The sequence below is a fragment of the Thalassophryne amazonica genome, chromosome 1 (genome assembly GCF_902500255.1).
Source record: "Thalassophryne amazonica chromosome 1, fThaAma1.1, whole genome shotgun sequence".
NCBI classification, from domain to species: domain Eukaryota; kingdom Metazoa; phylum Chordata; class Actinopteri; order Batrachoidiformes; family Batrachoididae; genus Thalassophryne; species Thalassophryne amazonica.
In genome coordinates, this window is record NC_047103.1 from 14914577 (window position 1) to 14938743 (window position 24167).

The 24167-nt window shown below is 38.4% G+C and overlaps 1 protein-coding gene across 1 annotated transcript in view; it reads right to left on the minus strand.

Annotated features, from left to right (window-relative positions):
* LOC117506366 (TLC domain-containing protein 4-B-like) overlaps positions 1–24167 on the minus strand; it is a 59467-nt gene that overhangs the window by 20085 nt on the left and 15215 nt on the right. The window contains exon 6 of the mRNA XM_034165873.1: positions 4372–4445. Within this exon, the coding sequence (XP_034021764.1) occupies positions 4372–4445 (74 nt within the window). The remainder of the gene's footprint in view (positions 1–4371; positions 4446–24167) is intronic.

The following is a 24167-nucleotide window of genomic DNA, read 5'->3' on the forward strand; positions in this document are numbered from 1 at the left end:
TGAGCAGTGGGAGAAATCATACTGCCCACATGTGGAAGTGAGGCAGATGGTATACCCCTGTTGTCTGCAGCCAAGAAGAAACAAAATTCAGGACACCCTGGACACCTGATGTGTACAGGGTCAATGAGGATCAGAGTACTACTTATACAGTGGAGGCATTAGAGGGAGGGCCCATAATGAGAGTTCATAGTGGTAATAGGGGTTCATAGGTTCCTTACCACTGTCACCTGTGTGCTTGCTCTTGGGGGTTGGTAAGGTTAGACCTTACTTATGTGAAGCACCTTGAGGCAACTTTGTTGTGATCTGGCGCAATATAAATTAAATAAATTGAAATTGAATTGGGTAGCTGGTAGCTATGTGCAGGTCCTGCATCTTTGTCAGGGCAAGGACAGCGTACAGTCTCTCCTAGGAATGAGCTTACTACAAGCCCAGGGATGGGTCCAGAGTTTGTGTTGTAGGAAGAAGTCTGGTATTCAGCTACAGAAGCCATGTTTAACTTGGAGGCTGACGGGGTGGATCAGCCACCTGATGAGGCCGGAAACCATGCAGAGGAGGTGGCGGGGGATTCATTCGAGCAGTGGAGGATGAATTTGGGCAGGATAAACCTGATGATAGCTTGAAGGTGGATTTGACCCTACAAGTAATTTAACTGTTGAAGAGCCAGAGATGAACTCTGTATCTGCTCCAGGGAGGAGAGAGGAAGGACTTGTTAGGGGGGATACCCCCATTCTCCCTCTGTGTAGAAGTCAGTGAAAAAGGGAGTTAAAGAAACAGCTTGATTTGAAACTGTTGGTGTAGACTGTTTCCCGTTAAATCTGGGGACGTCAGCCCTCATGACATCGCGGGAGCATATTTAACGCATGAACTTGGGTGGGTCCAGAACTAGCTGAAGCAAGAGGTGGATGAATAAGTGCATTGCGGTGAGTTTGGTCCTTGTTGTGCAGTTTGAATAGCAGAATGGCATAAACAGCCATAAAGTCAAGAGGTTAAACAGGTTCTTTTTGTGATGCATGTTGACTGGTTTGCTAAGCTGTGTCCATTTTGCATGTTTTACCTTGTGTAGAGGGGAGCTGTTCTGAGCTGGTGTGCCTTGGAGGACGTAGGTGTAGGCTGTAAACTGGGGTTAAACAGTGAGTGAACTTAATGTTTCTTTCAATCTATTTAAACTGTTGTGAATGCTATTGTAGTTGGATCAAGGGCGCAATTTAGAACTAGAAATTGGGGGGACAAAGTGCGAGGCCCGCAGGGCTGAAGCCCATAGGTCGGGGACTGGGGGCCACTTTAGGCCCCCAGAAGCCAATGGTTTCTAGATAAGCTCAGATGCATTCTGAGCATCCAGAACAGTAATTTTAATGTTTTTAGAAGACCATAAAGTGGACACCATTTGACTTATGCAATTTGAAACTGTGGATATAAGTACTTTATTCTGAGAATAGCCAGCATTGATTTTATTAACATCCTGGTGTAAATAATGTATCACCACATGTGTAGAACTCAAAAAGAATGATAGGTTGAGTTTTCATTAAAAAAACTGCAATGTGGTAAAATGTATTCAGAAATATGAAAGAACAGGCTCTTAATAATTATTAACTATCGCATACTGTATTTTTTTCTCAAGATTTGTTTTTGCACAAGTTTGAAAAAACAACAGATCATAAATTTAGGATAAATTACTTATCATGAATTTAATTTTCGAAGTGGCATTAATGACAACACTCATACTGAACATAATTTCGCTTGCATAGACTGATTTTGCAGATCAAGCAATAATTGCAAATGGGCTTTCTGAGGTCCCAGATAGCTTTTCTGATTTCCTTTTCTAGCTTTCAGAATTTAGTAAATTAGCATATGGTCCATTGATACTTATGTGTAGACACTAGTCCCTAGAGGCAACTATTTTTGGTTTCAAATCTGGGCAAATGCAGTCCCAGAAAATTCCGAATGTGACAAACAAGAAACAGGTGTTGTAAACAAGTCAATGCTGCTAAAAATACAAACTTGCAGAAACAAAGATACTATTCTGACATGGCTTTGCACATAAGACTGGGATAGCATGTTTCAAGTACACACATATATGTCAGAAGGTGGGGGGGGGGGACATACCATATTCTGTCCCCCCTGGTTGAAAAAGTGGGGGGGGGGGGACATGTCCCCCTATCCCCCACCAAATTGCGCCCATGAGTTGGATTGATGTACTGTGCCCTCCAAAAGTACTGGAACACTTGGTATTTCAGACATTTGAATTTGTTTATGCCATTTAAAAAAAAAATATATATATATATATACATATATATATATATATATATATACATATATAAAAAATGATCCTTTCTTAAACTCAAAGCAAATCTCTAGAACTTGATATAAATTAATTAAAAATATAAAAGCCAAGATGATGAGTTGTATAAGTAATGGAACGCTTTGGTATAATACCTGTAAATTATCATTTTTATTGCCAGTTTTCTTCAGACAAGTCATGGGATGGATACATGAACATTTCCAAGTCACTGAATATGTCTTGGACTTTACATCAACTATGGCAAATCTGCATGGAGTAGAGAATTCTCAAAAACTAAGTGACTGTGCAAGAAGGAGAAGAGAGGAAAGCCACCAAGACAACCAGACAACTCAGAAGAAGTTACAGGCTTCTGTGGCTGTGATTGGAGAAATTGTGCATGTTTTGCATTTTATATCCCCAGTTATACAGCTTCATGATGAAGTGGTACAGAGGAGGATTTTCTTCCACCAAAACATCAAATCTAGGCTTGCATCTCAGAAGTATCTTCTGGCAAATTGTAGCTGAACTTTCTTCTTTTTAAGAAAATCCTTCTCTAAATCCTCCTCTTGGGTTTTATATTTGTATTAATTTATATGAAGTTGTAGAGATTTGCTTTGAGTTTGCATTTAAGATAATTTTCAAATTTTTTATTTATTTATTTGTATTTGAAACAGCATAAACAAATCAAAATGTGTGAAATGCCAAGTGTTCCAATACTCAATCATTGAACCTAAAAAACAATGATGTTTGCTCAGTAATAAAAAAGGTTTCATCTGCTGTGACTGGATAGCATGTATCCTTAGCGCTTGGCATTACAGTTTATTGCAACTTGCACCTTTCCCAGAAGCTACTGTCATCTGAGCACTGATATTGATATTGCATGTGCTTATAGTCAAAAACAAATGAGACAAAATTCAATTTATTATTCAACTAAACTGCAAATATGATTTTTTTTTTTTACATTTATGAAACACTTCTCTAAATAAATAACAGTAAATTCTGAAATAGAACTATTTTTTAAGTGTTGCATGTGCTACACAAGGCCATAGGGTCACTGACCCTAAAGAGATTCCCTCCTTGGTACAGTGATCTATTCAACAATTCAGTGTTACAACCAAAACTATGATACATACACTTTTCTTTCCTTTATATTTGACATCCTTGACCATGAAAACATACCACTAGAACTTGGAATCACTTTTATGTCTTTATAAGTTCAAAAGTTATTGTATAAAAACAATTTTTCGGTAATGGTGGTTTTCTTCTGGATCTAGCTCTATAACATTTGAAGCTACATCAAATCTGATGACACCTTACTGAATCAGTACAGATTCAGCTACAATTTGCTGTTAGTTGTGCATCTCTAGCTTCATTTGTCACCTCACACTGACACATTTTCTATTTTCCCTATATTTTTGCATATTCTGGATCACCAGATCCGGAATCCGGATCCGATCATCACCAGACTTTGTTTGATAGAACATTTGACTATGTTACACCCTAATTTTTTTCAAGCCTTTCTGCCTTGTTTTTGTGGAGTTAGAAACTAGAATGTCAAAATTCCCCCTATCCCACAATTGTGAAGAATCCTTTAAAAAATTCCTGGATCCGGATCGTGATCCACATCACCACTAAAATTTAATCACTTGTTCCTCTTGTCATTTCCAACCACTCCACAAAATTTCATCAAAATCCGTTCAAAATGTTTTGAGTTATCCTGCTGACAGACAGACAGACAGACAGACAGACAGACAGACAAACAAACAAACTCGACCAAAAACATAACCTCCTTGGCGGAGGTAATTATAATTAATATGATTTAATTAACACTGCTTTGTAATGAATGCAGTCAGGGATTTAGAGACCCACATGTTAAAGAGTTTTTTTGGTGATACTTTCTATATATATATATATATATATATATATATATATATATATATATATATATATATATATATATATATATATATATATATATATATATATATATATATATATATGTCTTTAAATTAAGTTTTGCATGTCATTAACAGCACTCCCTCCCCAAACACAAAACAAACAAACAAAAACCCCTCAGAGCTTCATATACGTACCGCTGGTTCACACATGGAGTAGAAAACTCGGCAAGCAGACGGAAGTTAGCAAAATAAGGCAACATTCCTTGGCCCTGGAAGAACAAGGTAAGAAGAGGCAAAAAACATGAAAGGAACCAACACATGACAGAAAATCATTTGGATCAGTCGGGTTTGAAGCTGCTCCCCATAACAATAATTCTATATCGGGGGGTTTTGTGGTCATTTAAACAGATCGTCAAAGTCACTTTCAACTATATCAAGTTATATATTAATACATTTTAATTTTTTACTATAATTTTGTTGCCATTCTGCAAATACTGTGGTGCAAATAAGTGAATTTTCTGTGCGATTTGCTGCCGTTTCTATCGCCCACAGTATTATGACACCGTGTTCCGCTTTTTGCCAGCTAGCAATTAGCACTGTAGCCACGTTTTCCATCTGTTATCAGAACGCTACGGCTTCATTCCACGGCTAAATCGCCACATTTTTTTTTTGTCACCGTTGTTGTTAATGCCAAGAGCGGTTATGAACACACAGCATCACATTTCCAGGACAGACTCTAAACTGACTAATGTTGTTAGCTTAGCTTGGGGGGGGGATGCGCACTCACATTCAATCAACATAATTTTGCACTTACTCTACAATTTCTAGGTTTACATCAATTCTGTCAAGGATGATGTTAATTAAAATCATCTGTGTGAGTATTTAATGGTCAAGAAGGCCTAAGTCTGAGGGTATAGTTGCAACCAATGTCCAAAATCGTGGTATTATGATTTAACATCTTTTTTTACTGCAATATAAACTACATCAACAGATTGATAAAGGTAGCAGTCAGTTATAAGACTGGATTGTACAATATTTATTCCCTCTTAGCAATTCTTATCTGAGCCGGGTAGGAAATGAACTGGACGAGCCCAGCTTCTAATGGCCCATTTCTTAGCCAGTTTGTCAGCCAATATTGCATTCTGCTGAGAGGTGTCCATTGTTACTAGCTCGGTAGATGTTTGGTGAACTACAAAAATCAAACCGTAGTACGAATGAAACTCATCGAGAGCACAGCAGTCAGAGTCCTGTCATTTGATACCGTTACCGTGGGTTTTCCTGGAAACTAAACCTGTTGATTGTCATCTATTAGGAATATATTTTTGCAGCTTTCTACATGTTTATTTATTGATAACCGGAGTATTGTCAGACGTACATCAACAGCTTTGCAACATTCTTGTTGATTTAGTTTTAGCAACACATTCTGACACATGGTAATATTAAACAATTATGTAAATAATCTAGTTAGTGATAAAAGTGAAAAAAAAAATCCGAGCAAATGCCAATAGAATTATTTTTTAATTATATAAGTTCATTTACTCACTAATGACTCCTAATAGCGTTGGGGCTATTTATAACCATGTAGTTATCGTGCCTGATCTGATGACTGTTAACATGTATCTAATGTTTTGGCACTGATGTTGCTCCATATCAGCTCCTCCATCAAACTGGTTTAAAAATCAGGTAGAGTAAATTTACATATGTAGTTTGAGTCTTGAATTGCATTTTGTGAATGTCAAGATGGACTGCAGACTGATTCATTTATTCCACAGTAATGTGGGTTTACTGTTTTTTTTTGTTGTTGTTTTAAACAGCAGTCATAAAGTAAGACACTGGCAACTTTATTATACATATCATACAAAGAATGAACAAAATTATGAACAAGCTTCCACTTTTTCCTGCAACATTATTCACCCTGAAGCACTGAAATAAATAACTGAAGGTGTTAATTAGATTTGGTTAACTGCATTAACTACACTCGGGATTATAGCAATGCCAGTTTTGCACTTTTTGGAAAGAAACTGAGCCAGTATATGCCAATTGTGTCAACTTTTTTCTTCAACTGTTATTATTTTAGGTTTCACCGTGTGCTATTATTACTGTATTTTAGGTACATAGTAAGTGGTTGCTGTTGATTTCATTCTTCTGTTTTTATTTATGGTAATTTCTATGTGTACCTTGCATTGAAATGTATAACTTGCATGAGAAAGTGCTCCACAAATAAAGTTCATTGTTACTGTTTCAAAAGGCATCCTGGGAGAACAAAACCACATCAGTGGCACTTGTGTTTTTTTTTTTTTTTAATTGAAAGACCACAGAAAAAGACCACACGTTAACATGAACATGCCTAAACATCAAATCACACAACAGTAACGGGTATTAATGGAAAAAAAAAAGCACAGGTTTTAATATGCACACAAGGACAAACGTATTCAGGCAGATACTGGGTGAAGGAGCAGTTAAAAGCCATGCAGAGTACAAAGCAGTGTAACAAACCTTCAAATACTTTAACCATTTCTAAGGTCTTGGGATCAGGGTCACATTTTGTTAAGTATTACATCATCTTCATTTTTGTCTGTATTGTATCTGTGACTTAACCACTTAAAAGTGTTTCATCAAACTCAAAAATCTTTTTCTGCCTGTATACTTCTCTATATCATTGTGCAAAGTGTATGAATTACTACCACTGACTTTTGACTGGGTCCAAAAGCCAACAAAAAAAACAACACCTAGGACCGTATCCTGAGGATCTATGGTGCATGGTCTAAAACACAGAAAACAAATCCATTTGGGGTGTGTCCAAGTCCTTCTCACTATCTTGCCAGCATGTTATCCAAGCGCAAAGGTGGGTGCACACAACAAAGCGGTTGGTTTATGCTGTTCAGTATTCATGGGTGTGTTGTAGTCCTGTTATAATGTCAACTAGAGCAGTTACCCTGCAAAAATAAAAATGAATGCAAGGTGCATGATGCTGTTGTAAAGAATGGAAACGAGTGAAATCTGTGAAGAGGTGTTTTGAAGAAACGGACCTGTGCAGAATTAGCGACCAGCGTTATTTAAAGTTGTTTCTTTCCATTACTCAGTCCTTTCATTTCATTGTTAATTCATGCATTCAAATCAGTTTTATAATCCCAGTATCAGCCGTTGCAAATTGCTGCATGCAGAGTCTACGTGTGTGGTGAACCCGCTTATGTAAGGCACATCCGAGTGTGATACACAACGCTGAACTGTAGACCAGGGTTTTGTTAGTCCAAAACACAAATGCCTGACAGACTACATCAGTGCACCATTGCTGCACTGGACCACATCTCATTTTTGGACAAATGGGTCCATGGGTGCGCAGATGAGCATAATTATTACATTTGGTATTGTTTAAAAAAAAAAAAAAGGCACCCGGAGTGAAAACAACAACTGCATGTCACTTTGCGCCAAGTGGAAGAGAGAGGTCCTAGATTACAACACTGTTTGAATCTTCTTTTGATACTAAATTACAGTTTGTTTTTTAAAAGGACAGTCAAAAGAATTTGAATGATGTGTTCTGAAACTGAAGCATGAGTGCTTTGACTTCTAAGCACAATCTACCTTCAATTTATGTAGTTTTGTGTTCTGAAATTAAAGTGTTTTTCATGTAAATACAATGTTACATTTTAAGTTTTGGAAAAAGAAAATCTTTCTTGTTTTTGTGCTTTTCAAAAAATTGTGTTTACATTCAAAAAGCTCTCAAACAATACCAAAATTACTGACATCTTTGTCTTCTAGCTGCTCCCGTTAGAGGTCGCCACAGTAGATCAACGGTTTCCATCTCACCCAGTACTCTGCATCGTCCTCTGTCACACACTACATGTCCTCCCTTAGCACATCCATAAACCTTCTCATTGGCCTCCCTTGTCTTTGTCTGCCTGGTGGCTCCATCCTCAGCATCCTTCTCTCTCTATATCCTGGGTCCCTCCTATGCACATGTCCAAACCATCTCAATCTTGCCTCTTTCACTTTGTCTCCAAACCGTGCTACCTGTGCTTGCTGTCCCTCTGATGTGTTCACTCCTAATCCTGTCTATCCTCGTCACTACCAAAGAAAATCACAACATCTTCAGATCTGTCTCCTGTCATTTTGTTTGCCCCACCTCTACCTCTAGGCCGTACAACACAGCTGGTCTCACTACCATCATGTAAACTTTCCCTTTCTCTCTAACAGATAACCTTTTGGCATCAGATGTGGGGAAAACGCCAGATTCAGTAAAACTCCAACCACATATCTGCTCCATTCACCCACAAAACTAGCTGATTCCAAGTAGTTCAACTCTTTTATGTAGATGCACTTATCAATGCAATCACCTGATTCAGGTGCAATGGTAGAAGCAATACATGATAGGTCTTTTACGAGTACTTCTTAAAATAAGTATTCATGAAACCCATTTCCATCCTTTTTGCAAAATCTACTGCCATGTGCCTTTACAAATCCCTCTCCTTGATATATCTATTACTTCCTCATCACCTCTGTTCCCTTCACTAACATGCCCACTGACATCTGCGCCATACACCACTCTTCCATGCTTGGGTACACTCTCTACCATGTCATTTAACTCACTCCAGAAATCTTCTTTTGCAGTCATCTCATAACCTACCTGTGGGGCATATGCACTGATGACATTCATCAACTTCCAACTTCACTCTCATCACCCTGGCAGACACTTGTTTAAACTTCAACACTATTAATACACTCTTCCTGTAGACTGACTCAGATCAACATCAAGGTCAATAAAAATGGATCCATGTGCATAGCCAACATCAAATGAGACTGTAATGGTCACTTTCAAGTGCAGTTTCACTCTCAACTTGTTTTTCATGAAGTATTTTCATAAAACCTGGAATTTTTTGAGAGTTGAACTTGATATTACAGATTCCAGAAATTGATCAAATTTGTGCAAATTTGTGTCTGACAAAATGTTTTGTTCTTGCCTTAAAGTCAGAGCTGTTTAAACATTTGGATACTTCAATTAAACAACTCTGGAAGTGGATGAAGTGCACATAAAATAAATATAAATAACACCTATGCTCAATTTCTGAAATATTTTTTCACTAAATGGCTAACAAAGTCTTATGGTGGACCAGCTGAATATGTAAGACTATTTGAAAGTTTTAATAGCAAATATTTTACAAATTTTTATTTTCATAAAATAAAAAAAAAAGTAACTGCTTGTTCATTTTTTTAAAACAGTGATATTTCTTAGTTGCACAGAAGATTTTACTTGCTAGAGTTGTTAAACATTTGGGTATTTCAATGAAACAACTCAAGCAGTACACATAGTTTGTCAGTGCGACAAACAAATATCAGTAATATCTGCTTGTAAATATTTAAACATTTTTACATATCCAGCTGGTCAATCAAAACTATAGCTATTTTTTTTTAAACTAAAACAGTTACTGTCTTATTTTATGCCAGTTGATGATGCAAGCATAATAGCTTCATTACTGATCAACATTTGAGTTACATAAATGGGTAGAAACATGCTGTTTTTTGTAATGGAATACAGATGAAGTCAGGAAATGGGCTAATTTAAACGTATTTCAAAGAAAATGTAAAACTGTGTTGTCACAAATCATAGCATTCAGTTTGACTCTTTATCGTCTGGCATATAGTTCAAATTGGTAATAGAGAACCCAAATATTCCATTCAATTCTGTTAAAGCACACACAAAGATTTAGTACATACCCTATAAATTGATGTCAAGTCACTCAAAGTTAACTGGAGGGCATTAAAAACAGGAAACTTACCGTCAGTGCTGAAACAAAAGCTGATCATTGACATGTGATACACACACACACACACACACACGGTACATCACGGCTCTCGCTGTACTGCATGTACCGTGTAAACTTTCCAACTAGCATAAGCATGCTAGTACCTCTAGGTACTGGTAAGTCCATACTGTGACCGGGCAACATAACAGCAATAACAGCAGACAAGACAGGAATAAAAGAAGTCCCCATCTAGATCAAGACCTGCTTCTGCCTGATGCACAACCTTTTTGGTAGTTTTTGCATGAACAAAGGTGACACAACCCAACCAGATGTTGGTTACTTGGTTACGTGTAGGGTTTAAACAGGGGTGACGTATGTTAAAGACAGTTCAGCAGACACACAAGACGAACAGATGGATATATTAAAGGGGGGGATGCCACCAACAACTGGAAGCAAATCAGAAGCAACATTTACAACACTGGAAAAAAGCATGCAATTAATTTTCACACAAAAGTCTTATGTTTCTATGCATTTGATTAATATATAGACTTGAAAAATCATACACAGATTATGTTTTGAAAAAACAAACAAACAAACAAAAAAAAACAATATGACAAGGACTGATCACTTTAGCATTGTTGTAAAATACTAATTTTCCAACTCAAAATTAAGGCTTTAATATTAACTTTAACTAAACTGGCTGCCGGGTGACTGACTGTTTTCAACATCACGACTGAATTTGGTAACTTGACATGAACAAATGTACATAAACACTCCACAAGTTCACTTTGACAACATGTGATAAGTCTGACTGGGCACAAAAAAAAATAAAAAAAAAAATAATAATAAACAAACAGATGAAAATTGCATTGTTAAGCATCAATACATTTTTCCAGGTTTGGTAACGTTTTGATTTTCTCTAAGTTGCATCCTTTGTAGTCGTGGGTTTGACTTTCTGTGTAAAGGCCCATTTAGTCTCAAAGTCATGTATGGATGCAGAAACGCACTCTGCATTTATTTCATACATATCTGTGTACCTTTTTAGGAAGCTTATAGATAAAGATGAAAAGGAGCAATACCACTGGAAATCACAACAGCAGGGTAGCCCGAGTTCCAGCGAGGCAAAAGCCGAAGCAAACGCTCACGATGAAGACAGTTAATAATGATAAAATATTTTGGAAACATGAGTTCTGTGTTATGTGAACCAGCCACTTTTGCTACAAAATAGCAAATGGCTTGCTAATTGAAGCCCGTTGATGCTTAAAGGTCGTTACGCAGACTTACATATTTGTTGCATGTAAATCTATAGAGAGAAAAAAAAAAACCTGCATAAATTCCCCCCCCCCAAATACAGGTTTTAACTTAAAAAGAGCAAATTTGAAAAATTACCTAAGTTGTGTAGTGATTTGATTGTTGGGAAAGCCCAGTATAAATAGTTGTTGTCATTATCATCATCATACACATTATTTTCTTGCACATAAGTTGTACCGGAGTATAACACAGTACATGTCACACAATAACAACAATCTAAATCTGTGTCATCATAATAACATAATGAGAAATCAATTTTAACATTATGTTCAAAGCTGCAGTTCCAAAAAAATTTTGGGAACTTTAACAATTTCCCAAATAAAGCTGAAAAATCTGATGCCAGTTTGTAAGAACATGATGTCATAATCTGTCAAAAAGCAAAATCACAATACTTCCAAACAGGGATAAAAGGTCCACGTTTCTAAATTCAGGAATCCAAGACTTTTTTTGTTCTCTCTCCATCAAAAACCCAAAGATTATATTGTATAAATGTGGTTTGCATATTTCATTGTAAGTTTTTCCCATGTGCAAATGGGTGTGGCCTATACCATTAGAAAGAACTACGGTCACCTTAAAGGTATAAGGCCACTGGGGTTTTTTTTTTTATTTTTTTAAGATTTAAGTTACAAAAATAATTTTCTTTAAATGGACTGCATTTATATAGCGCTTTACCATTTGCATCAGATGCTCAAAGCGCTTTACAATGATGCCTCAAATTCACCCTGATGTCAGGCTGCTGCCATGCAAGGCGCTCACTACACACCAGGACCCCTGCAAGGGCTCTTAGTGATTTTTCTGGTCAGGCTGGGATTTGAACAGAGGATCCTCTGGTCTCAAGCCCAATGCTTAACCACGAGACCATCACCTCCCCTCTTTGGCACCACATTTGGTATTTAGATAAGCGATTCATAATATATTACCAATGTGATCAAAATTCATGCTGCCGGGGGGAGGAACTGAATTTCAACCCCTGAGGGGATTTTGACAGAAACTATATTTTCTCAGTTTTGTTAAATTTGAAAGGCCTTATAGCTTTAATTTACAGCTCAGTTTTAATGGGTGCCTTGTGTTAGCCTTTCGACCAAGTTTTTGTGTTAACAGATTCCAAATTTCTGTTTTGTGCTTAAGTGGTGAAGTTACATTTTTGTTTGTATTTTCAACCATTTCATTTCATTTTAGGGTAAAATTCTGTAAATCGATGCATTAATGCTAAACAATTTGATTATGCAAAATAAACTGGTGGTTGTATCTATTTAGTCTTGTCCATCCAAATTGGAAGTCCCAAAAAACAGTTTTATTTGTTATTATCTATCGTCCACCTGGTCATTACTGTGAGTTTCTCTGTGAATTTTCAGACCTTTTGTCTGACTTAGTGCTTAGCTCAGATAAGATAATTATAGTGGGCGATTTTAACATCCACACAGATGCTGAGAATGACAGCCTCAACACTGCATTTAATCTATTATTAGACTCTATTGGCTTTGCTCAAAATGTAAATGAGTCCACCCACCACTTTAATCATATCTTAGATCTTGTTCTGACTTATGGTATGGAAATAGAAGACTTAACAGTATTCCCTGAAAACTCCCTTCTGTCTGATCATTTCTTAATAACATTTACATTTACTCTGATGGACTACCCAGCAGTGGGGAATAAGTTTCATTACACTAGAAGTCTTTCAGAAAGCGCTGTAACTAGGTTTAAGGATATGATTCCTTCTTTATGTTCTCTAATGCCATATACCAACACAGTGCAAAGTAGCTACCTAAACTCTGTAAGTGAGATAGAGTATCTCAATAGTTTTACATCCTCATTGAAGACAACTTTGGATGCTGTAGCTCCTCTGAAAAAGAGAGCTTTAAATCAGAAGTGCCTGACTCCGTGGTATAACTCACAAACTCGTAGCTTAAAGCAGATAACCCGTAAATTGGAGAGGAAATGGCGTCTCACTAATTTAGAAGATCTTCACTTAGCCTGGAAAAAGAGTCTGTTGCTCTATAAAAAAAGCCCTCCGTAAAGCTAGGACATCTTTCTACTCATCACTAATTGAAGAAAATAAGAACAACCCCAGGTTTCTTTTCAGCACTGTAGCCAGGCTGACAAAGAGTCAGAGCTCTATTGAGCTGAGTATTCCTTTAACTTTAACTAGTAATGACTTCATGACTTTCTTTGCTAACAAAATTTTAACTATTAGAAAAAAAATTACTCATAACCATCCCAAAGACGTATCGTTATCTTTGGCTGCTTTCAGTGATGCCGGTATTTGGTTAGACTCTTTCTCTCCGATTGCTCTGTCTGAGTTATTTTCATTAGTTACTTCATCCAAACCATCAACATGTTTATTAGACCCCATTCCTACCAGGCTGCTCAAGGAAGCCCTACCATTATTTAATGCTTAGATCTTAAATATGATCAATCTATCTTTGTTAGTTGGCTATGTACCACAGGCTTTTAAGGTGGCAGTAATTAAACCATTACTTAAAAAGCCATCACTTGACCCAGCTATCTTAGCTAATTATAGGCCAATCTCCAACCTTCCTTTTCTCTCAAAAATTCTTGAAAGGGTAGTTGTAAAACAGCTAACTGATCATCTGCAGAGGAATGGTCTATTTGAAGAGTTTCAGTCAGGTTTTAGAATTCATCATAGTACAGAAACAGCATTAGTGAAGGTTACAAATGATCTTCTTATGGCCTCGGACAGTGGACTCATCTCTGTGCTTGTTCTGTTAGACCTCAGTGCTGCTTTTGATACTGTTGACCATAAAATTTTATTACAGAGATTAGAGCATGCCATAGGTATTAAAGGCACTGCGCTGCAGTGGTTTGAATCATATTTGTCTAACAGATTACAATTTGTTCATGTAAATGGGGAATCTTCTTCACAGACTAAAGTTAATTATGGAGTTCCACAAGGTTCTGTGATAGGACCAATTTTATTCACTTTATACATGCTTCCCTTAGGCAGTATTATTAGACGGTATTGCTTAAATTTTCATTGTTACGCAGATGATACCCAGCTTTATCTATCCATGAAGCCAGAGGACACACACCAATTAGCTAAACTGCAGGATTGTCTTACAGACATAAAGACATGGATGACCTCTAATTTCCTGCTTTTAAACTCAGATAAAACTGAAGTTATTGTACTTGGCCCCACAAATCTTAGAAACATGGTGTCTAACCAGATCCTTACTCTGGATGGCATTACCCTGACCTCTGGTAATACTGTGAGAAATCTTGGTGTCATTTTTGATCAGGATATGTCATTCAAAGCGCATATTAAACAAATATGTAGGACTGCTTTTTTGCATTTATGCAATATCTCTAAAATTAGAAAGGTCTTGTCTCAGAGTGATGCTGAAAAACTAATTCATGCATTTATTTCCTCTAGGCTGGACTATTGTAATTCATTATTATCAGGTTGTCCTAAAAGTTCCCTAAAAAGCCTTCAGTTCATTCAAAATGCTGCAGCTAGAGTACTGGCGGGGACTAGAAGGAGAGAGGATATCTCACCCATATTGGCCTCTCTTCATTGGCTTCCTGTTAATTCTAGAATAGAATTTAAAATTCTTCTTCTTACTTATAAGGTTTTGAATAATCAGGTCCCATCTTGTCTTAGGGACCTCGTAGTACCATATCACCCCAATAGAGCGCTTCGCTCTCAGACTGCAGGCTTACTTGTAGTTCCTAGGGTTTGTAAGAGTAGAATGGGAGGCAGAGCCTTCAGCTTTCAGGCTCCTCTCCTGTGGAACCAGCTCCCAATTCAGATCAGGGAGACAGACACCCTCTCTACTTTTAAGATTAGGCTTAAAACCATCCCTTAGTTATGCTGCTATAGACGTAGACTGCTGGAGGGTTCCCATGATGCACTGTTTCTTTCTCTTTTTGCTCTGTATGCACCACTCTGCATTTAATCATTAGTGATCGATCTCTGCTCCCCTCCACAGCATGTCTTTTTCCTGGTTCTCTCCCTCAGCCCCAACCAGTCCCAGCAGAAGACTGCCCCTCCCTGAGCCTGGTTCTGCTGGAGGTTTCTTCCTGTTAAAAGGGAGTTTTTCCTTCCCACTGTAGCCAAGTGCTTGCTCACAGGGGGTCGTTTTGACCGTTGGGGTTTTACATAATTATTGTATGGCCTTGCCTTACAATATAAAGCGCCTTGGGGCAACTGTTTGTTGTGATTTGGCGCTATATAAAAAAAAATTGATTGATTGATTGATTGATCTACGAAATATGTTAGCTCATCACTGAGTGCTTTTGGAAACAAAAGGAATTCTAACTGTTCTTTTGTTTATGGATTTGTTTGTTTGAGGTGGGATACAAATGATCAATAAGCTTTTTACTACTAAAAGTGTTGTGTTTGAATCAAGTTGCAACAACAGTTTGAAAATGTCTTTGTGGTTTACTGAAAATGTATCATATAACCCTGTGTGTGATGGCCAAGTACTTGGTTTTAATAAATAATAATAATAAAAAAATGTAATGTATGTTTCATGAAGTCACAGAAGCATGCCACAATGAAAACATCCAGTAACTATATCACTGCATTAAAATGAAAGTTTGCTTCCACTGTTTCTGTCAGCTAACATGACTATTCACACCAGTATGATGCACTGAAATTTGTACTAAAAACATTTTTTGAAGGTCACACTCCCTGGACCACCTCTATTTTCTTTCATTAAAACAAACAAGTAGTGCTATAGAAACTTTGGGAATCATTCTGTGCTAGGGTTGCCAACTCTCTGAAAAATAAATAAGGGACACCTCACTGGCAGGGCTGACCAGCCCATGGAAATATAGACTGGAATGGACATGCGCGCCTCTATCTATTAGCGTCACTCAGGACAGGAAGGCGCCATTACTCAGGGTGGAAATGCGCAGCTCATCAATAATAAACTGACTGCTTTTTTTTGCACTAGCGTCACTATTTCTTAATGGATTTTAATAAATGTAGGCTTGTTTCAAAGCCCTTTGAAAGCTCTTTCCAATGCACCTATGCATGTGTGGGTAAAAAAAAAAAAAAAAACTTATGTAAAATGCAGAAATCTGGGGAAATTACAACAAACTGTGCTGCTTTTCTCACTTTATTGTCGCTATTTGTTAACAGATTTTAATAAAAGTAGGCTTGTTTTAAAGCCCTTTAATTTCTAATGAACCCATACATGTTGCATGCATGCTGCTATAGACTTAGACTGCTGGGGGGTTCCCATGATGCACTGAGTGTTTCTTTCTCTTTTTGCTCTGTATGCACCACTCTGCATTTAATCATTAGTGATTGATCTCTGCTCCCCTCCACAGCATGTCTTTTTCCTGGTTCTCTCCCTCAGCCCCAACCAGTCCCATCAGAGGACTGCCCCTCCCTGAGCCTGGTTCTGCTGGAGGTTTCTTCCTGTTAAATGGGAGTTTTTCCTTCCCACTGTCGCCAAGTGCTTGCTCACAGGGGGTCGTTTTGACCGTTGGGGTTTTTACGTAATTACTGTATGGCCTTGCCTTACAATATAAAGCACCCTGGGGCAACTGTTTGTTGTGATTTGGCGCTATATAAATAAAATTGATTGATTGACATGTCTAGGTAGAAAAAAATGTTTTATGTAAAGTGTGGAAATTTGTGGAAAATATTCCATTCTGTTCATTTACTGTGATTTTTTTTTTCCTGTCATCATAATTCTCGATGGATTTTTAAAATGACGCTTGTAAGTTGTATTCATGCTAATTAAAAGGTCTAACAAACCCATACATGTCTGGATAAAAAATCCTTATGTATTAAAATATAAATCTGAAGTACGCCTTGCCATTGTGCTCATTTATCTTGCTGATTTTTCCACTGTAATATTATTGGTAGTCTTTTAATGACAGCAACATATATATGATTTTTACTAACATTTTATTACAAGTAGATATAAAGCCATTCAGAATTTATGACTTTTGACCCTCAGTCAGGGTAAAAAGTACCTCCTCCATACCCTCCAACCACACTGTTAAAATTTAAATGCCTCCTGTGACCACCATGTACATATCATATTAAACAACAGCTGCAAGTATATGTATAGACATAAATATATTTAAACATTTTTGTTTCTGCATGTGAACGCAGCTTAATGAAAAGAACTTATGGCATTGAGTTATAGTCTCAGTATATTGACATTAAATTGCGGCATAACGACTTTAAAATAGACGCTTGTTTTACATAATTACATTAAGGCTCTTGTACAGTTCATTTTAGTATTGGAGAATTTGTTTTTGTGGTTCATACCGTTGATGGTGAAGCACTGGCTGCCTTTTTTCTCTCCTCATATCGCTTCTGTTTAACAGGATCATGGTCTCTCTCCACCCTCAGTAATGGCCGCCGTGCAGCACGCCGCTAGTCACGTGACGTCCATTCCAGTCTCTATTTCCATGGACCGGCCAACTGACCATTGCCTTCACCCTTCCCAGCGTGTGTGTGAAACGATTTTTAACCATTTGACTATTGACTTGACCCTGAATTTAAGTAGATGCACACATGCATTTGTTATGATATGAACATGCGGAAAACAAATTATTATTTAGCAATTTGTTTTTAGTGCAAAATAAATTTTCACTCAATTTCAATATGAGCATCCTGTCCTGCTTCAAAATATAAAAAAAATGTCTTTAAAAATAAATCTTTCTCTGTCGTGTTATTGCTTAACTTAAAAGTGTATAAATTAACAAAAAAAAAAATATCATCCAAAACAATGTAACAGTGAAAGCCTGAAAAAGTAAACAATACTTGCAATACTTATAGCTGCTGTCGTGCAACTTTTCCACCCAGCCATTTTCCTTTTCCCATTTGCCCATGTATTTTTGCTTTCTTTTTTGTTTTGTTTTTTCGAGGAGGAGTAACGACGTTACAGACATTGTTGTTCGTAGGCGTGTCTGCAGTGCCAGTGTCGGTGTCTGTGTCGGTATCAGCCATGCTACTTTGTTATGGTCGTCCAACGACCGTCGTCGGTTCATGATTCTCGTCCGGGATCTTCTTGCGAGCAGATGTCCCTCAACCAATGAGATAAGAGTGATTCTGTATCGTCAACTCGTGTCTGTCAGCTCATTGGTGAAGAGCAGGAGAGAGGCTGGGATCATATTTACTGTAGGTTTCCATATAAAGCGCCAGTCAATTCCCTTGACATTTTACAGACTTTTTGATTCTCACAGAAATCCGGGACAAACTGCGTCCCGTTTCAGGTCAATACGGAACACACACTTTTATTTCCAAATAAGGGACGATTCCGTTTTTCAAGGGACGGTTGGCAACCCTATTCTGTGCTCATACCTAATAAAAGAGCAAAATTGCCAGAGCTAAATCTTTGGTAGCGTATGGTGGCTTCTGGTAATGCCAGCCATGGCTAATATACGAGGGCTGTCAATAGAGTATAGGTCCTTTTTATTTTTTTCAAAAACTATATGGATTTCATTCATGTTTTTACGTCAGACATGCTTGAACCCTTGTGCGCATGCGTGAGTTTTTCCACGCCTGTCGGTGACGTCATTCGCCTGTGAGCACTCCTTGTGGGAGGAGTCGTCCAGCCCCTCGTCGGAATTCCTTTGTCTCAGAAGTTGCTGAGAGACTGGCACTTTGTTTGATCAAAATTTTTTCTAAACCTGTGAGGCACATCGAAGTGGACACGGTTCGAAAAATGAAGCTGGTTTTCGGTGAAAATTTTAACGGCTGATGAGAGATTTTGAGGTGATACTGTCGCTTTAAGGACTTCCCACGCAGTGGGACGTCATGCAGCGCTCCCAGGCGCCGTCGTCAGCCTGTTTCAAGCTGAAAACCTCCACATTTCAGGCTCTATTGATCCAGGACGTCGTGAGAGAACAGAGAAGTTTCAGAAGAAGTCGGTTTCAGCATTTTATACGGATATTCCACTGTTAAAGGAGATTTTTTTAATGAAGCAAACACTAATCAAGCAAACACACTGCTCACTCAAGTGTATCTGCACAACATCTCGGCAAAATCACTTTCAACGGGATTGAAATTTCCTCCAAATTGTTAGTTTGAACACTGCATTACTCTGTCGCCAAAAGTATTATTAATCCCAATGTTAGGACTGACTCCTCCATTAATTATAAGTATTTTCCTCTGAACTCGTCTGTTAGGACCTGACTTATCTTTAAACCCGTGTATGGCAAAACAATTAGGTTCCTCCGAGATCCCACTGGTGGGTCCCAAAAGAGCATAAAGAAAAAAAAATTATCAATAGGTGTTTGGAAATGCTGATATCTTTGCAGGTCCAAGTCTTGGTGCTGCCTGTGTTGTTGTATGGTTGTGATTCTTAGATGCCAACTAATGACCTAAGGCGACAACATCATGACTTTGGTACTAGGATCCTTGGGTACCAGTGGAATAACTTTGTATCCAACAAGTGGTTAGTAAGAGAGACTAAAGCCCCTTTCACACCAGGCCGGCGAGATCTAGTAAGCAGGAATGGCTGCATATGTTGCACGCAGGGGGGAAGCTTGGCCCGCCTCTTCAAATTCAAATTTAATCATTTCTATAGTGCCAACTCACAATGAGATCACCTCAAGGCGCTTTACACAACACAATACTGAAAACAGAGGAAAAAAAATTGAATAAAAAAATTAAAAACAATAAAAAGACAAAACATAAAAGCACACAAGAATAAATACTTTCAAACAGTAATAAAAGGTTCAAGTTTCTATATTCAGGAATCCAATACTTTTTTTTTTTGACACCAAATTCTTCTCTCTCCATCAAAACCCCAAAGATTAATTTGTATACAGTGAGGAAAATAAGTATTTGAACACCCTGCGATTTTGCAAGTTCTCCCACTTAGAAATCATGGAGGGATCTGAAATTTTCATCTTAGGTGCATGTCCACTGTGAGAGACATAATCTAAAAAACATCTGGAAGTCACAATGTATGATTTTTTAAATAATTTATTTGTATGTTACTGCTGCAAATAAGTATTTGAACACCTACCAACCAGCAAGAATTCTGGCTCACACAGACCTGTTAATTTTTCTTTAAGAAGCCCTCTTATTCTGCACTCTTTACCTGTTTTAATTGCACCTGTTTGAACTTGTTACCTGTGTAAAAGACACCTGTTCACACACTCAATGAATCACACTCCAACCTGTCCACCATAGCCAAGACGAAAGAGCTGTCTAAGGACACCAGGGACAAAACTGTAGACCTGCACAAGGCTGGGATGGACTACAGGACAACAGGCAAGCAGCTTGGTTGAAGACAACAACTGTTATGATTATTTATTAGAAAGTGGAAGAAACACAAGATGACTGTCAATCTCCCTCGGTCTGGGATTCCATGCAAGATCTCACTTTGTGGGGTAAGGATGATTCTGAGAAAGCTCAGAACTACACAGGAGGACCTGGTCAATGACCTGAAGAGAGCTGGGACCACAGTCACAAAGATTACATTAGTAACACATGATGCTGTCATGGTTTAAAATCCTGCAGGGCAGCAAGGTCCCCCTGCTCAAGTCAGCACATGTCCAGGCCCGTTTGAAGTTCACCGGTGACCATTTGGGTGATCCAGAGGAGGCATGGGAGAAGGTCATGTGGTCAGATGAGACCAGAATAGAGCTTTTTGAAATCAACTCCACTTACCATGTTTAGAGGATGAGAACAAACTCAAGAAAACCATCCCAACCATGAAGCATGGGGATGGAAACATCATACTCTGGGGTGCTCTTCTGAAAAGGGGACAGGTCGACTGCACCGTATTGAAGGTAGGATGGATGGGGTCATGTATTGTGAGATTTTGGCAAATAACCTCCTTCCCTCAGCAAGAGCACTGAAGATGGGTCATGGCTGGGTCTTCCAGCATAACAATGACCCCAAACACACAGCCAGGGCAACTATGGAGGGGCTCTGTAAGAAGCATTTCAAGGTCCTGGAGTGGCCTGGCCAGTCTCCAGACCTGAACTCAATAGAAAATCTTTGGAGGGAGCTAAAACTCCAAACCTGAACGATCTAGAGAAGATCTGTATGGAAGAGTGGACCAAAATCCCTGCTGCAGTGTGTGCACACCTGGTGAAAAACTACAGGAAACGTTTGACCTCTGTAATTGCAAACAAAGGCTACTGTACCAAATATTAACATTGATTTTCACAGGTGATCAAATACTTATTTGCAGCAGAAACATACAAATAAATTATTAAACAATCATGCATTGTGATTTCCGGATTTTTTTTTTTTAGATTATGTCTCTCACAGTGGACATGCACCTAAGATGAAAATTTCAGACCCCTCCATGATTTCTAAGTGGGAGAACTTCGCAGGGTGTTCAAATAGTTATTTTCCTCACTGTAAATGTGGTTTGCATATTTCATTGTAAGTTTTTCCCATGTGCAAATGGGTGTGGCCTATACCATTACTGCATCACAATAAAACTAATGATAAAACAAGGAAAACATTATCCAACTGCTGGATATGTGCCGGGAGATTCCACAGAGCTGGGGCACGGTAGGAAAAGGCTCTGTGACTGGCAGACTTTTTAATTCACTCTAGGAACACACAAAAGTCCTGCACCCTGCGAGCGCAGGGCCCGACCTGGTACAGAGGGTTTGACCAGGTCAGCCAGATAGGGAGGTGCAAGTCCATGAACAATTTTAAAAGCCAATAACAGAACTTTAAAATCCGATCTTGCAGCGACAGGAAGCTAGTGAAGAGATGCCAAAATGGGCGTAATATGGTCAAACTTTCTGCCTCTTCTTCTTCTGTGGTTTTTGAAGCTTCACTGCCAGCAAAGTTCAGCAGAGTCCAGCGGGATGAATAAAATCTAGCAATGCAGGTATGTACTGATAAAAAAAAAGAAAAAAAAAAAAGGATTTTTCGCCAGTCAATAAAATTGCAGAGGCATGGTGTACAGTAGTGCAGTGTTGCATGTCTGTAAAAAATGCATCCATTTCGCAGGCCTCTTTGCATCTCTCAGCATCGTCACGTAGGTCTGCATAAGCTCAGCGTAGTCAGTACGCCACATTACGCAACTCTATGTTGGCCTGGTGTGAAAGGGGCTTAAGATGAAGAATACCACTTGCATGTGAGAGAGTCAGCTTCGACATTTTGGCCATGTGGTGCATTTCTCTGTACATGAACTACAATGCAAATGCCTGAGTGTTGAGGACCCAAGTAGCTGGAGAAGACCAAGGCGATGGCCACGTTTCACCCGAGTGAGGCAGATAGATGGTTATTTTATAGATGGGGGAATGGACCGGTTGACTTGATAGGTGGTACATGACGCCAGCTTGGGGCATCTTGTGGTTCCACCTGTGTGCTGCTCAGTGTCATGAGGCATGTTTCCATGACCCTCCCAAACTGCACAACTGAAGCAGCAAATTGAACATACTCTTAATGGAGACATGTCTATTCAAAAAAAAAAAAAAAAAAAGCTCAAATATTGCAAAATCCTTTTTATGCTTGTGTGAGGCCATTTTTCAGGTGTTTTCAGGCCATATTAAAAAAACTGCAATGGAATCACTTTTCCAGCTATTACAGGTCACATGATGCACAAAAAGCGTCACATGCCATTTTAATAGACACCCGATGGTATGTGTGGACAATGGATGATGATGGATGGAGAGCTTGTTCAACGTTATATGAGATAATGTTACAGCAATACTGGATTAAGGAAAAAGAAAAACAACTTTCCATCACCATTACTTCTGGAATTACAGTTCTCAGAAGAACCTCGCTGGAGGACAAAACCCAGCAGTGGTGTTCAGGAAGTCAATAAAAATGTTGACATTTCAAAACTATTTTTTAAATCATCATTCTGAAACTATTGCTAAACGTTTGCGCAAATCTGTAATGGATAACCAACGACTGCTATGGCTCAATCACTGGTCAAGACAGCGGATTCAAATAACTATTACTGTATGAAAATTTGACAGATTTAAAAAAAAAAAAAAAAAAAAAATCATACTTTTGATGCTGCATTTACATATTGGCGCCATGCAACAGAGAGTGAACCAGATGTTTCATAGTTTTAAATGAGATGATGATATAAAATTCCACCATCGATGGCTGTGGGAGCAGCAGCCACACACCGTGATGGTACACCCCATTGAATGTTAAAATTCTTCAACTTTTTCCATTGCTGTGGGGGACAAAATGGATTATGGAATACACCCATATATTACTGCTGCATGCAAGAATACAAATCAGCATCATGAACATTGGTTGGAAATACAGGGAGTTAGCTTTCCCGCACACAGTGAGAGAGAAGCGGCGCATTGCTACAAAGCAGACGTGTCAGACATGAGTCACTTTTTGCCTCCATGATGGGGATCTACAGTACAACAGCACAAATCATGTTTTTGGTTTCATACAGGGACAGTGTATTTCTCCGTCACAGCTCATCTGTTGCACAGGAACAAACTGATTTGCCTTTGGGTTAAAGTGGCTGACCTTAAGAGGAGTAACAACAGCCCTTCTGTTCTTATTTGTCAGTGATGGAATACAATTGTTTACCTGGATGATATTATGGTTTGTTTGGGTTTTTTTTCCCTCCCTTGCCGTTTCTGTTGTTCCACACTGGGAAGTCACATAAAAGGCAAAAGCAGGCAAAACTAGACTTTAGCACAGATCAGACAGGCTGAGGTTAAACAGGCGGGTTAGGTAATAAGTGATATTTTTTTTGTAGGCATGCAAAGCAACAGGATGAACCTGGCCTCTGTGGAATGCGGCAGAACTGGCAGCATGCACACACAATGGTTGAGCTGAAGGATAAGATCTAAAAAAGTTGGCATACGAGGTCTATTAGAAAAGTATCCGTCATTATTTTTTTTCAAAAACCATATGGATTTGAATCACGTGTGATTACATCAGACATGCTTGAACCCTCGTGGGCATGCGAGAGTTTTTTCACGCCTGTCGGTTACGTCATTCGCCTGAGGGCAGTCTTTGAGGGAGGAGTCGCCCACCCTCTCGTCATTTTT